At 41.8% G+C, this 13,122-nt stretch overlaps 1 protein-coding gene across 3 annotated transcripts in view; it reads left to right on the top strand.

The window, feature by feature from the left end:
* Positions 1-13,122, top strand: part of DNAJC6 (DnaJ heat shock protein family (Hsp40) member C6) — a 49,650-nt gene that overhangs the window by 23,222 nt on the left and 13,306 nt on the right. For all 3 annotated transcript variants that reach the window (XM_021296378.2, XM_065071985.1, XM_065071984.1), the window contains 10 exons: positions 2,957-3,107; positions 4,010-4,059; positions 4,166-4,314; positions 7,684-7,806; positions 9,409-9,542; positions 10,298-10,492; positions 10,879-10,996; positions 12,211-12,290; positions 12,464-12,657; positions 12,750-12,830. In XM_021296378.2, coding sequence (XP_021152053.1) covers positions 2,957-3,107; positions 4,010-4,059; positions 4,166-4,314; positions 7,684-7,806; positions 9,409-9,542; positions 10,298-10,492; positions 10,879-10,996; positions 12,211-12,290; positions 12,464-12,657; positions 12,750-12,830 — 1,275 coding nt within the window. The remainder of the gene's footprint in view (positions 1-2,956; positions 3,108-4,009; positions 4,060-4,165; positions 4,315-7,683; positions 7,807-9,408; positions 9,543-10,297; positions 10,493-10,878; positions 10,997-12,210; positions 12,291-12,463; positions 12,658-12,749; positions 12,831-13,122) is intronic.

Raw genomic sequence — 13,122 nt, 5'->3', positions numbered from 1 at the left:
CAAACGCAGGAGCTCAGCTGTCTCTGAGCATGGCTCGGGGATGTGCAATGGCAGTGGTGGGTGATGCCAGGCCAGGTGGCTGAATTCCGCAGGACACACTTAGGGCTCAGCCCTCCCTGTCCCGGTACCCCGTCCAGCTGTTGCCTGTGACCCAGGGCAACAGGGTCACTGTCCTTCAGCTGTCCTTTGGAAAGGTCTGCAGTCACTCTGAGGGTCTCAATTTAGAAGAGGGATGTAGCTACCTTTTTTTTTCTTTTTTTCTATAAATCTGATTTTTTTCTCTGTTCTTCTGGGTTTCTGTATATATTGTCAGGTTTGTATCTTAACGCATTAACCCTTACTGTTTCTTTATACATCTTTATGCTTTCTAGGAGACACTGCCTAGCAGAGGAACCTTTGAATGTATTTATTTTGTTTTTCTGTGAGTAGTTTGTGAAGACCATATCATTGCTAGTAACTGAGAAAGAGCATCTTTGTCAGCACAGAGGATGCTGCTCTCATCCAGTGGCTAAAAGATACCCTAGCAAATTACTGCAGCTGGTATAGTGCTATATAGCACTGCTACATTGTAAGCTTCCTCAATAGCTTAACAATAGCTAAGTAATACTTGCCTCCCGTTAAATCTTAAATACCAGGTTTTTGCTCTTGCTTGAGTGACACCAGCTTGGATTTCTTCATTAGCCATCCTTTCTGTTTCTGTTTTAGTGTATGTAGTAAATGTGGAATTAATTGCAGCTGCTGCTTCTAGAAATACAGTAAAATTCTCATTCTTGCTCTGTTTCTCCTCCTCTCTCACTTTTTCTTTTCCTTAGAGCTGATTTCTAAAGATTCTGGGCTTTCCATACTCTTGAAGCTTTTCTGTTGCTCTCCTACAACAGTAAAAAATTGTCCAGTACCTGTGGTCCTCTGGTCCCTTTGTCCCCTTCCCCTGTTCCAAGTTACCACATTTCTGCCTTCTTTTCTTTTAAAAGCTGACCTGCAGGACTGAAAAATACATTTGAACGTTACCTTCTCCTTCCACCCTGGCTCTCCTAGCACAGCGTAATAAGAAAGCAAAGTTTTTGAAGAGAGATCAAACACTTATTCCATATTTGGAAGCCAACAAGCTACTTTGATTTTTTTTTTTACTTTTTCTTTATTTTTTTTTTTTTAATCATACTTGAAGTAGATACCTGCAAGTGGTTTGGCAAGAGAAATATTCCTGTGCCTCAAGAAGACATCTTCTGTTCTGAAGCTGGCAGAGTTGTTCTCTAATTTTACTGTTCTAGCACGTGGATCACGTGCATGTGGATCATGACCACACCAGAGAGCATTAAGCACCCTCTGTGCATAGGGGAATAGATAGCATCACTTCTCCAATGGAGTCTCCAGTTTAAAGATATATATTAATATTTACTGATAGCTCAGTAATTTTGAAAGAGTGAATGACATTAAATGGGTTTGGTAATCTAGAGAGTAAATCAGCAGGAGTAATGGTGATTTTGTGAGTAATATTTCAGTAGCATGTATCTAACACCACTCGTGGACACACTATAGAACCAAAGCAGTGATAGCTGTAAGGTCACTTTGTAAAATATATAAAGAACACTCGCAATGCCACCAGCCTACCTTAACCATGATAAATCTTGCCCATTTCTGGGTACCTGAGCAGTTAATAATGACCAGCAAGTTCTTTTTACAGAGCAGCTGTCCCATGGCTCTACAGCAGGACAAATGTTCTCAGATTTCCAGGGTTCTCTGGGAAAGGCAACTCTTTGCAGATGCCATCTTCATTATTAAGACTACCCAAGAGCGTGGTGTGCATTTACATAGGCTGCTTGTTGCTTAATTTGCTGTGCTAGAGGATCTATGTCTTCTGACTAATCTGACATAATGAGGTAGCAAATGTATAATTACAGGAATGTAGGTAAATTTTGCAAAGATCAAAATAGTTGAACAGAAAGCAATTTAAATAGTCAAGAGCTTAATTTGTATCTAATAAGCAGTTAAAATATCATTTTACTAGGTTTGCATCCAACAAGTCAGTTAGTTCTGCAATAAAACAAAACCACATTTACTCAAGTCTACATCCAATTTATTATACTTTAATTTTCTAAGAATGATGCTGTTAACACAGTGCTGCTATAAAAAGAAAGGCTGCAACAAAGGGGTTCTCAGTTAAGACAGTGGAATAGTTATTACAGTTGCAAAATGCAAACACCTGAGGTGTAAGGCCGTATCACAGCCCACCAAAATAACCCTTTAAATGGCTCTTGGTCTTCGTTGGTCTCCTATTACTCTGCAGCTTCATGCCATTTCAGGGTGGGAAGGAGAAGCTCCCCAAGGTGGTCAGCCCTGCTCTGCTTTAGCCTTGGCGGTTTGCTGAGTCCTGCACTAAGGCTGCAAATATGCAGAAAGATTCTTATCTCGCCAGTTTAATTCCTGAACTTTCCTCTTTTCTCACCAAAACCCAAACTTTTATTTAATTCCACTCCAAACCTAACTGGATTTTTAAGTGACTTAAGATCACTCTGACTTCTCCTATATCCATAGAACTGGATACTCCTAAGACATCCTTCAGCTGGGACAATTAGGCTAAAGAGCTGTCGTATATACTAATGTGTTGGAGGTAGTTGTGAATTTAGTCTTGGTTATGATTGGCAAAAGAGCTGTATGCTGAAGAGCTGATCTTGTGTTGGGTTGAGAGGTGAGGGGGCTTGTGTGGTGGTTGTCCATACTGTACTGATACTAAACAATCAACCTACATACAACGTTCAGAGTCGCTGATGGTTTCTGAGCCCAGTTGGCGAGAACATGCTCTCTCATATCTGGAAAAGTATGACACTATTTTTGCCCTATGCTTAACATGCAGCTGCTCACATGGGTACATTTGGTCTGAAGAGAGCAGCTGGGTGTGTTGGCTTTGTGGATTTGTTCCAAATAAGTGATGTTGGCTTTGGTTTTGTTGTACTTGAAGGTGCCTCATCACCAGACATGGAGTCCAGCTATGGGGGAGGCTTGCTAGATATGGTGAAAGGAGGAGCAGGGAGACTCTTCAGCAATTTGAAGGATAACCTGAAGGATACCCTGAAAGATACATCTTCAAAGGTCATGCAATCTGTTGCCAGGTACAGTATGGCTGAAGCTGCCTAATGTAGGTAAAATCATGAGCTGCAAAGTGCTGGTCTGAGCTGCCATCTTAATTAGCACAGCACAACTTCCAGCTTAACCTAATGAAGGAAGGAGGTGAAAATCACAAGTGTCTTTTTTGATTCTGTCTCCTAATTGCTATTTGGCCTCAAGGAAGCAGGAAAATGCAATTAAAAAAAAGAAATCTAAGCTTCATAGTAAGCGAGTATTAAAATCCATAAATCTGGAAAAGCCCCCCCAGTGAAAGGGGAGCACTTGGTCTCTGATGCCCCCACTGACTCCGGTGCTGTTCTTCTGCCCAGCCACCACTGAAATATTTTATCACTGAAAATTGCCTCCTGTTGTGCTGTCCCTTTCCCATGCAAGGAGACTGTTCTTGCTGATGTAACTGTTCCCTTCAATATAAGCCACCTTTGGAGCAGAAGAAAGTGCTGAGGTGACTTTGCTTTGGTCACTTCTGCTGGTGGTGTCCCCTGTGCTTGGCACTCTACCTGCCTCTGAGTCATGTGTGGCTATGATAAATTAGAGAAACTTAATGCAGGCAAGACCTCAGAGGCTTTGAGGGATCTGCAAAGTGACAAACTACTAGAGATTTTTCTTGAAAATTAATGATGAAAGGGAAAAGGGACCTTTTTTGCAAGCTTCTGCATCCAGTTAATTGCGTATGTAGATGGAAAGGCTGGATCACTGTGTGCAGGACCCTCTTGTTTGTACCCTCTTCTTAAGACATAACCATAAAGTACAAAGAATTGGTTTGAAGATAATTTTTTCCTTGCGTCAAAAGCAGATATTTGCAGGAAAACACTCTTCTGGTTCCTGTAATGGGCTGTCTTCTGTAAACATGTGTGTAATGTCTGTCTCCTCCTTTGTCTTCTCTTAGTTACACCAAGGGAGAGCTGGATATTTCATATATTACCTCAAGAATCATAGGTAAGTACTGCTTATTGAAAAAATAAAACCTGACATACTGCAGGGTTCAGAGGTCCGTAAACACCTTTTAGTGCACGCTCAGCCTGGCTTCTTCTCCTGTTTCTAGTGATGTCTTTTCCGGCTGAAGGCGTTGAGCTGGGCTTCAGGAACCACATCGAAGATGTACGGACGTTCTTGGATTCCAGGCATCCTGACCACTACACCGTCTTCAACTTGTCACCCAAATATTATCGCAGTGCCAAGTTTCACAACCGGGTGAGTGTCTTCCCAGAGCTTAACCAGAGCAGGGCATGAAAATTCTTGGGAAAATGGGTACTGGGACTTGTTTCTGCCTATCCTGAGGGTAGCAGAACATGATGAAAAAGGAATTACATGTGTTTCTAAAGTGCTGTGGTCATTTCTGTGTTTTAGCGGATGCCTGGGACCATGGGGATTAGAGAGCGGGGAAGTTCAGGGCATAATGCTTGTGTTAGGAGCCTGTGAGAGTACGTGGCATTGCCCTAAGCTGCGCCTGGGCTGCTTTTGGCTCCTACATGGCTGTTGCAAGCTGTTGCAGAGAAATAAGGAGTAAAATGAAATAGCTTTGAAAGAAACAATCAGTAAAATAAGGTAGATTATTTTCATGTTGAACAGTCCTTCAGCTGTGCTTTAAGCAGGAGCCCTTAGCAGGCTAAGCATAGGGCTGGAAACTGGGGATATTTTGGCTCTTCCACTAGTGTATGACTTCAAAAAGACCCATCTCCCCTCTCTGCCCCAGTTTCCTTCTCTAAAACCAGAACAGCATAGGGGAGCATTGCAAGGCTCGGGTTCATTAATAGCTTTTAGAGGAAATCTCTATGAAATGCTGCTGTTGAAATGCAAGATTAGATCTAATCTTTCAGAAAACTTCCTGTTCTTTCCCTCTCCCGCAAGGGAGCAATGATTTAAAAAACAATCCTTATTTTTTGTTGCCTTCAACAAAAAGGGCAACAGCAGTTGTCAGGCTTAACCCTTGGCGAGGGTAAGTGAATCTCATGCAGCACAAGCCTCATTTCGTTTTACATTGAGCTACACCTCAAACTGTCTTCAGCAATTGCTTTTCTCACCAGGAATCACTCACACTTGAAGCAAATTTCTCGGTGGCAATTGGTAACCAGCTGTGACTTCAAATATGAGTAAATGAACAAGAAAGACTAATTAAAAGATACCAAGGGCTCTGGATCTTCAGTCTCGCTTGGTTCTGGTGCAGTCACTGTTGCTGTTGGTGGGAGGAGAAAGACAGATCTACTTTTGAAAGCTCAGCATTAAACATCTGTTGGTGCATTGCTTGACCTGGCCATAACTTCTCCATCCTCTGTACTTTATCTCCTGCCCTATCCAATGCCTTGTCCGATGACTTTGTGTGTCACTCTCAAAGCACGACTAGGTGCTTTGTAAGCTATTGTCTTCACACACATAAGAACAAAGCAATCAAACTTCTATTAAAATATTGTGCTTTTGGGTTACGAGCTAGGAGCTACTGACTCCCAGTATTGTTTAGGAAAACGAAATGAGCTGAAGAGAATACATGAGATCAGATGAAACATGAAACAACTATAAATATGAGCATGAACTTCATGTATATTGGAAAAAAAGTGCTATCAAGGAGGTGAAATCACATTGAGAATATTTTCTGGATGAAGATGCCAGATGAGCTGAAGTTTTGGGATGCACACTTGGTCTTTGAAGTGAAAGGCTTTTTAATTCCGAATTTTAAAACTTTTTGTTCCTAAGATCAAAGTAGGTTGCTTTGCTGTGTGGTGGCACAGGAGGGAGGTGACAGTTAGTGTCCGGCTGGGCCATTTCCCTGCCCTGACGTGGCTGCGTGGGGCACGAAGCCCCAAGTGCCCAGTCTATAGAGGAGAAGAGGGGACTACGGACACTAAAACCTGCTGCTCAAACCTGGTTGTGCTCTGTTGTCCTCCCTGCCTCACCACCGTGAGCAGTTTGAAAACATATAACTCAAATATAGCATTAAACAACAAAACCAAACTTGAGTGTTCCTGATGGGTCACATTCTTGGCTGTTGCTGCCCTTCTGCTCAAATAAAACAAGTGCTGGCTGCTTATTTCTAAAGCTCTAGGAGAATTCCTGTTACTTTTTTGTAAGTCATGAGCGGTAGTGAGGTTATGTTTGAAATATATTAAATGCTACATAGCGTGTATTTAATTTCCTAATTGCAAACCAGCAGGCATATGTGTAATTACAGGCAAAGTAAATATACAATTATGGGCTGTTGGGAAATGTATATTATTTACTTGGTAAGTGACAATGGCTTTGCCAGATGCTTGACAGTGTGTTGTCATGAGGTCTGTTCAGAAGATTGTCAGTGAAAGAGTCACAGGTCATATTAATTCTAACAGCCACTTGGAATCTGAATTGTGTTTTAGTGGTCTAAGTGCAAGTGGGTCTTGTGCCTTCAGAAACCTGATGCAAAAATATTTGGGGTTTGGTGGAAAAGACTTTTGCTTGATATAGAAATAACAAAGTAATTGGCATGATATAATTTATAATATATGTCATTTATGGTATCAGTACTCTGGCTTTATTAAAGAGTTGAATAAATGTTTATGGCAGCACAGCTTGGCAGTTCTCCGGTTTGAGTGGGGATTCCTGTTGCTGCTGTAAGATGTTGTGCAGGCGTATGTAAGAGAGAACCTTAAATACAAGTTTTCTGAAATCTGGAGCACTTCCTTGCTCTGAGAGATGAAACGGTCTGGTATGGAAATCATACAGCTGTTTAAGAAATCTGGTCAAGCCAGCTCCTTCCTGCCCCTGGCGCTCATTAAGCAGGATCCAAATGTCAGCCGAGAAAGAGAACCAATTCTTTGTCTAAGGGCAAGCCTCCTGATGTCCTTTAAATTTCTTCTAGCCAGAAATGCCTTTATAAAAAAGATACTTCAATTAAAACCAGATGAAATGGAGATGTCTGTAGAAGGCTATTTGATGTGCTGTTTGAGCCTGCAAGGACTGCTCTTGACATAAATGTAATGACTCAGAATTAGTACATCGATGAATAGTAACTAGACACACTTCACAATTTGCGGGTTTTCAGCTCTAAGAAGCCATTAACTTTTCTGGCTCATCTCTTAACTATACTTACTCAGATATGATTACTTTTTTGGACAAAAGTTTCCCTTTCATCAGCCTAATATCTGTCAAATAGGGCTTGAAAATCCTATGACACAAAACAGCTGAGAACAACAGATGCTCAGTGTCCTTTGAAAAATCGGAGCCATAGTTTTAAGGGACAAGTTGTACAAAGGCTTTGGGCAGAGCAGAAATCAATGTGCTGTGGTAAGACTGGAGTGTTATGAAAGACCACTCAAGATAAATCTGACTTGGAACATAATTTTTAAAAAATGTGTAGTCAGTGACAATACATCAATATTATGTTATTCAGCTGAGAATTCTTTTTTGTTTGTCTCCTCATAATTCATGAGTCACAGAGCAGAATTATGCATGAGAAGAGAGGGAGTAGTTTTCAAGCACATAACTTGAGGTTGTAAGAGAGAAGTATGTTTCTTGGCAGAAAGCTCTTGTCAAAGTGTGCCTTGCTTAATGCTTTAACAAAGCTAGCTTTTGCTCTTTGTGCAATCCCTGCAGGTATCCGAATGTAGCTGGCCAGTCCGACAAGCACCCAGTCTGCACAACCTCTATGCTGTCTGTAAGAACATGCACAACTGGCTACAGCAGAACCCCAAAAATGTCTGTGTCATTCACTGCATGGTAAGTACACCAGAAAGTAACCACATTTATAGACCCATGAGTCATAAGTCATGGTGTGTGTTGCATGTTTGGAGTCTGTGTACAAGGATGGTGACAATTTCTAAAACAAAAATATATGTAATAAAACTGACCCCATAGAAAGGGGCTTCATCTGCTATGTGCAGCTACATAGCTAAGCTGGAAGACCTAATGCTGAAGGAGAAGCAGGAATGCAAAGCAAGAGAGGTCCCAGGCATTCCAGCAGTCAACTACTCGAGGTGACAAGTAGCAAAAAGGTCTGAACTTCACCTGAGACCTCACTGTAAGGGCTGTCAGCCTGCTCTGGGTTTGCATTTTATTGTAAGTAGTCACAGGACAAAATGCAGCCTCTAGACTGAAGGTTATTGATGGAAGTTGGGGAGAAAACACATAATTGGGAATTCTGTCAAGCTGTGAAACTGAGATTGTTAAAGTCTCCTGTGGTGCCTACTTGTCAGGCCTGGTCCAGTTGCTTTCTGCTCCTCTTTCTGCATCACCGCTGACGTGGCTGATAAATCCCCCATAAGGTTATTCAGTACTGGGCAATGTGTAGATAAGATGCATGAGAATAGTGTGATTTTATATGACTAACTTGTAATTTACCCCATACAACCTTTAATATTGACGGTAATGGCCAAAAGAAGAGTTCTGGTTTGCTCTTGAAGCCTAAATTAAATCCAGGATGCTGTCAGCCCTGATCAGCATAAATCGGAAGGACTGAGGAAAATGATGGATCCCAAACTGCATAGACCTTACATACGCCTCTGGCATTTCTGCTTTGCGTAGCACAGCCAGTGGCTACGGGACATAAATTCCATTCAGAGATGAAGATGCACTTGATGCCTTCAGTCCTAGAAATCTAGCTCAAGAATCAAATTTCTTTACTGTCCTTTGAGCAATGAATATCCGAATAACTCTGTAAAGGACAGTGAGTGTTTTTTAACACTTTCTAGTAAGTCTGCAGAAGCCCACTTAGTTTATATGAACCTGAGAGATCTTTTTCAGAGCAACTGGCAGGGGCTAAACCTTAAAAAAACAAATAGCCTGTCAACCCTGAGCCTTATAATCCCCTTAAAGAAAACCTAGACTTGTTCAGGAGCCATCTGTAGGTTGAAGGCTGTGAATGTGTTTGGGTGAGGAGGGAGCCTTGGGCTTGATTTTTTGTTTGTGAACTTTTATAGGCCAAATTTCTACAGCCTGCAGCTGTGGGATGGGTGTCCTCTGACCCCTGTGGTCAGTTCCAGGCCTATGTTTGAAATAATTATAATATTACAGCCATGAAACACCAACATTTGTAGACAAAACGTACTTCTGGGCTTTCAAAATGAGTCTGAAGCATCCTCAGGTTTGGCTGCTTACTGGATATTATCTTCGCTTTGATCCAGGCCAGTGCTGCTCACTGAAGTCCCAGGTATTAAACAAAAGACACAGCACTGGAAATTCCTCATTATCTTGCAGTCTCAATCCTAGTTTTTCTGGAGAAGCTATTTGATGTGATTTAAGGAAGAATGGAGAGTATTCTGAAATTTAAAGGATGTGTCTGACACTTGTATATTTTTCTCCCCCCATCCCTTTCCTTAACAGGATGGCCGTGCAGCCTCGGCAGTTCTGGTCAGTGCAATGTTCTGTTTCTGTCACCTCTTCTCTAATCCCGGCCCTGCTGTGCAGTTGCTGAACACAAAGAGACCTGGAATTGTACTGTGGCCATCTCACAGGAGGTAGAGTATATGGCTAAACGCTACACAAGCTATATTTCTCACACTAAAAACTGCCCAAGCAGTCCTCATGCATCAGCCCTGGCACTTGGCTTTGATGGGTCTCAATCGATGTTTGTGGCCACTTCCATTTTACCCACATTGATCTAATGGAGGAAAAAAATCAAATATTATAATGGCTTGGCTCACTAGTTCAGGAACGCTCACAAACCTCTGGTTAACAGAGCCGGGGTGAATCCCCGTCCCTGCGTCAGCTTCATCCTTACAGGAGTTTACACTGTAAAAATGTCTTTTTAAAATTTTTAATTTTTTTTTCCAATTTCCTTTAGGCAGAGGAAAAACTGCCTCTCAGAGCAAACCAAAGATCTTGTCTTACATATGTAATAATAATGATCCTTCAGTACATGACTAACAAAGTAATTAATCTGCTATGTGCATGTAAATAGAAGGCAAACCGCTACTAGTAAACCAGAAAAAACATTGCTTGGCACCTTCTCTCTTAAAAGGTGAGGGGAAATGATCTTCAGCTCAGAGCTAAAGGCCGACTGCTTTCCTCCTGAGCTCTCATTCTTGTAATTAAGCTGAAATAGAAGCATAGATTTTGTGCCAGCTGCGAGGATGCTGGAGTACATGGAAACTCCTGTCCTGGAACTGTGAAAGAATCCCACTTTCACTGGATTTCAAGGTAGACTTCAAGTTCAGAATGAAAACTAGTCACTTGGGATGGAGATTTCGGTAATGACTTTCTCTGTTTGCAGGTACATAGGATACATTTGTGATCTAATAGCAGACAAGCCCGTCATTCCTCACTGCAAACCACTTACGATCAAGTCAGTCACCCTCAGCCCAGTCCCCTGTTTCAACAAGCAACGAAATGGGTGCCGGCCCTTCTGCGACATCCTCAGTGGAGAAACCAGAATCCTCACCACTTCCCAGGAGTATGAAAGAATGAAGTGAGTTGCCGTCATCCTCTGCCATCGTTAGGAGCTTAACACAAGGAGGCTTTCATTTTGCTGCAGTGTGGCTAATGCCTGTGCTGCGCTTATGGCCAGGCTGCCTGGCAAATGATGGAGCGCATTTATTAATTGAAAATTAGTGCCTAGTGTGGAAAAAAACCTGTCAGAGTGAGCCTGAAGTTTCAAATAGCTCAGTGCTGTGTTGGTTTCCCCTGTGAAATGTTTGTGTTTGAACTAAGCCTAACATTAAGCAGAGCCCTGAATGCACCTTCTGTTTGCTCAGCTTGAATGAAATGATGGCTTTTCTGTTGACATTGTTGCTGGGAGGTGATGGCATTGTGGAAGGGAGCATAACTGTGGATTTTCTTCTCTTCCCTTCAAAGAGAATACCGCGTGCAAGAAGGGAAAGTCCTAATTCCGTTGGGAGCCACTGTCCATGGAGATGTTGTTGTTTCTGTCTACCATATGAGATCAACCATTGGGGGACGCCTTCAAGCAAAAGTAGGAGTTGTTTAACTTCTCCTGCATGGTAGAGGCAACATACTAAGACATGGCTAAATATAGGGTCTGAGAACACACATGGCACTCGTGACATAGAAAGTTTCCTTATTTGACAGTAGATACAACAGAAATTTGAGCAGTGCCAAGTGAAAACAAGGAGCTGTATTTGGAGAAGTCCATGATGTCTCTGGGGTCTCTATGGAGATGGTGTCTATGATGGGGTAGATGTAGATGACAGAAACTCCCCATCAGTAACCAGCTCAGGGCAAACCACCGACAAGGCCTCTACCTACACACTCTAAGAAGATGGAAGAAGATTTCATTTTGCTCAGATTAGAATGACTTACTGAGCCATTGCTCCTGTATGGTGTCTGCTTTGCTTGCTGTAGAGCAGCCTTCATCTTTTTTTGGTCATTAGGGCAAAAAGGCGATTTATGTGGATTGGTCAGTCATGAGGATGAGAAAGACAATTTAAGCTACAGGCTGGTCAGAGACCCAGCCTCTTCATAGCCAAAAGCCTCATAATACTTGCAGATCAGAGAACTGAGAGACAATGGAAACTGGGGAGAGAGAACAGAAGGGTGCTGGAATGAGAACACCCAACAACATAGCAGAGTAGCAGTACTGAAAGATAGAATATTTGTTGGTCTGTGCTCATCTAGGCTTTGAGCTGACTTTAAAATGCTGTTCTCTGGCTTTTGTGGTTGTGAAAGAGGAACTGGGAAATTAATCTGAGATCTTGATAATTTTCCTGATAGTATTTTCAAAATCTTAGTATTCAAGTTGCAGAGTGATCAATAAGTATTTTTCTCATAGTTTGTTACTGGTACTGTTTGCTGTATAGGTGACACTTTACTGAAGCCTCTACTATGAGTGAAATGGTCTTAGATTGTCCTGGGGTACAAACCTGTTGCTCCAATGTATTCAGTGGAAAAAGATATCGGTTTCGTTTAACAGATCCCAGAAATGAAGCCAATCAGGGAAAGAAGAGACATGAAGGCTGGGAAGGCTCTTGGAAATATTAATATTGGGGTTTGAGAATGAAAAGCTCTGCTTTCTGTAGAACAACCAGAATGAATTAGCTTACGTAGAAGTTATGATTAGTCTATATAGTAACTGGTAGTAAGGTAGACTTAACTGCGTGTGCTATAAACAAACACTCTAATTTCATTAATTTAAGTGCTTGTTCAGCCTGGTGTTCTGTGTTTTTTCAGATGACCAACACACAAATATTCCAAATTCAATTTCATACTGGATTCATAGCCCTAGGAACAACCACACTAAAATTCACCAAGTGAGTATTTTAAGCTGAACATTAATCAAACCTGAAGCATAAAAGCCTTATAAAGGCTGAAGGAGAATATTTGCAGATGAAAAGTATGCGTGCAGGCATATATTGAAAGACTTCATATAGCTTTGCAGGAATGTTCCTTCCGTTTTAACTGTACAATTGTTGTCCCCGTTTAGGCCTGAACTGGATGCCTGTGACTCTCCAGACAAATATCCTCAGCTCTTTCACGTTATACTGGAGATAGAAATACAGTCTACTGATAGACAAACTGAGTTAACTCCCCCATGGGAGAACTTCACAACAAAAGACATCAATCCAACCATTCTCTTCTCCTCTCATCAGGAGCATCAGGACACTCTTGCTTTGGCAGGTAGAGCTGCATGGATTTATCCAATTTGCATGCTTACTGCATGCTGAACTTTGTTTTGCTTGATTTTATTTCTTTGGTGCTCTGTGCTGCAGGTAGAGGTCCCACAGATTCACCCCAGGATAACATCAGAAATGTTGGACAGAGCGCATTCTTCTCATCTCTCAGCTGGCAAGGTAGGCAGACTTGGTCTTCAAAGAAAAATCTGCTTCAAACAAGATACACAACTCTTAATTCCACCCCCCCACACACTCCCTGGAGCACAGAGTCAGGCTGAAGGATCTGATTGTAACATGTCTTTCCCATTAGATCTCAGCATATTGCTGGGCACACCCTTATGTTGCAACTGAGTGGGAATTAATTTCCTACACCACCCTCATCAAACATCTCCTACTTGTGCTGTATATAGAATCGTAGAATTATTTGGGTTGGAAAAAACCTCTAAGATCGTTGACATAGTTATAGCAT

Source organism: Columba livia, chromosome 8, assembly GCF_036013475.1.
Source record: "Columba livia isolate bColLiv1 breed racing homer chromosome 8, bColLiv1.pat.W.v2, whole genome shotgun sequence".
Classification (NCBI taxonomy): Eukaryota; Metazoa; Chordata; class Aves; order Columbiformes; family Columbidae; genus Columba; species Columba livia.
The sequence above is the reverse complement of the archived record's forward strand: the minus strand, read 5'-3'. Positions and strand labels throughout refer to the sequence as shown.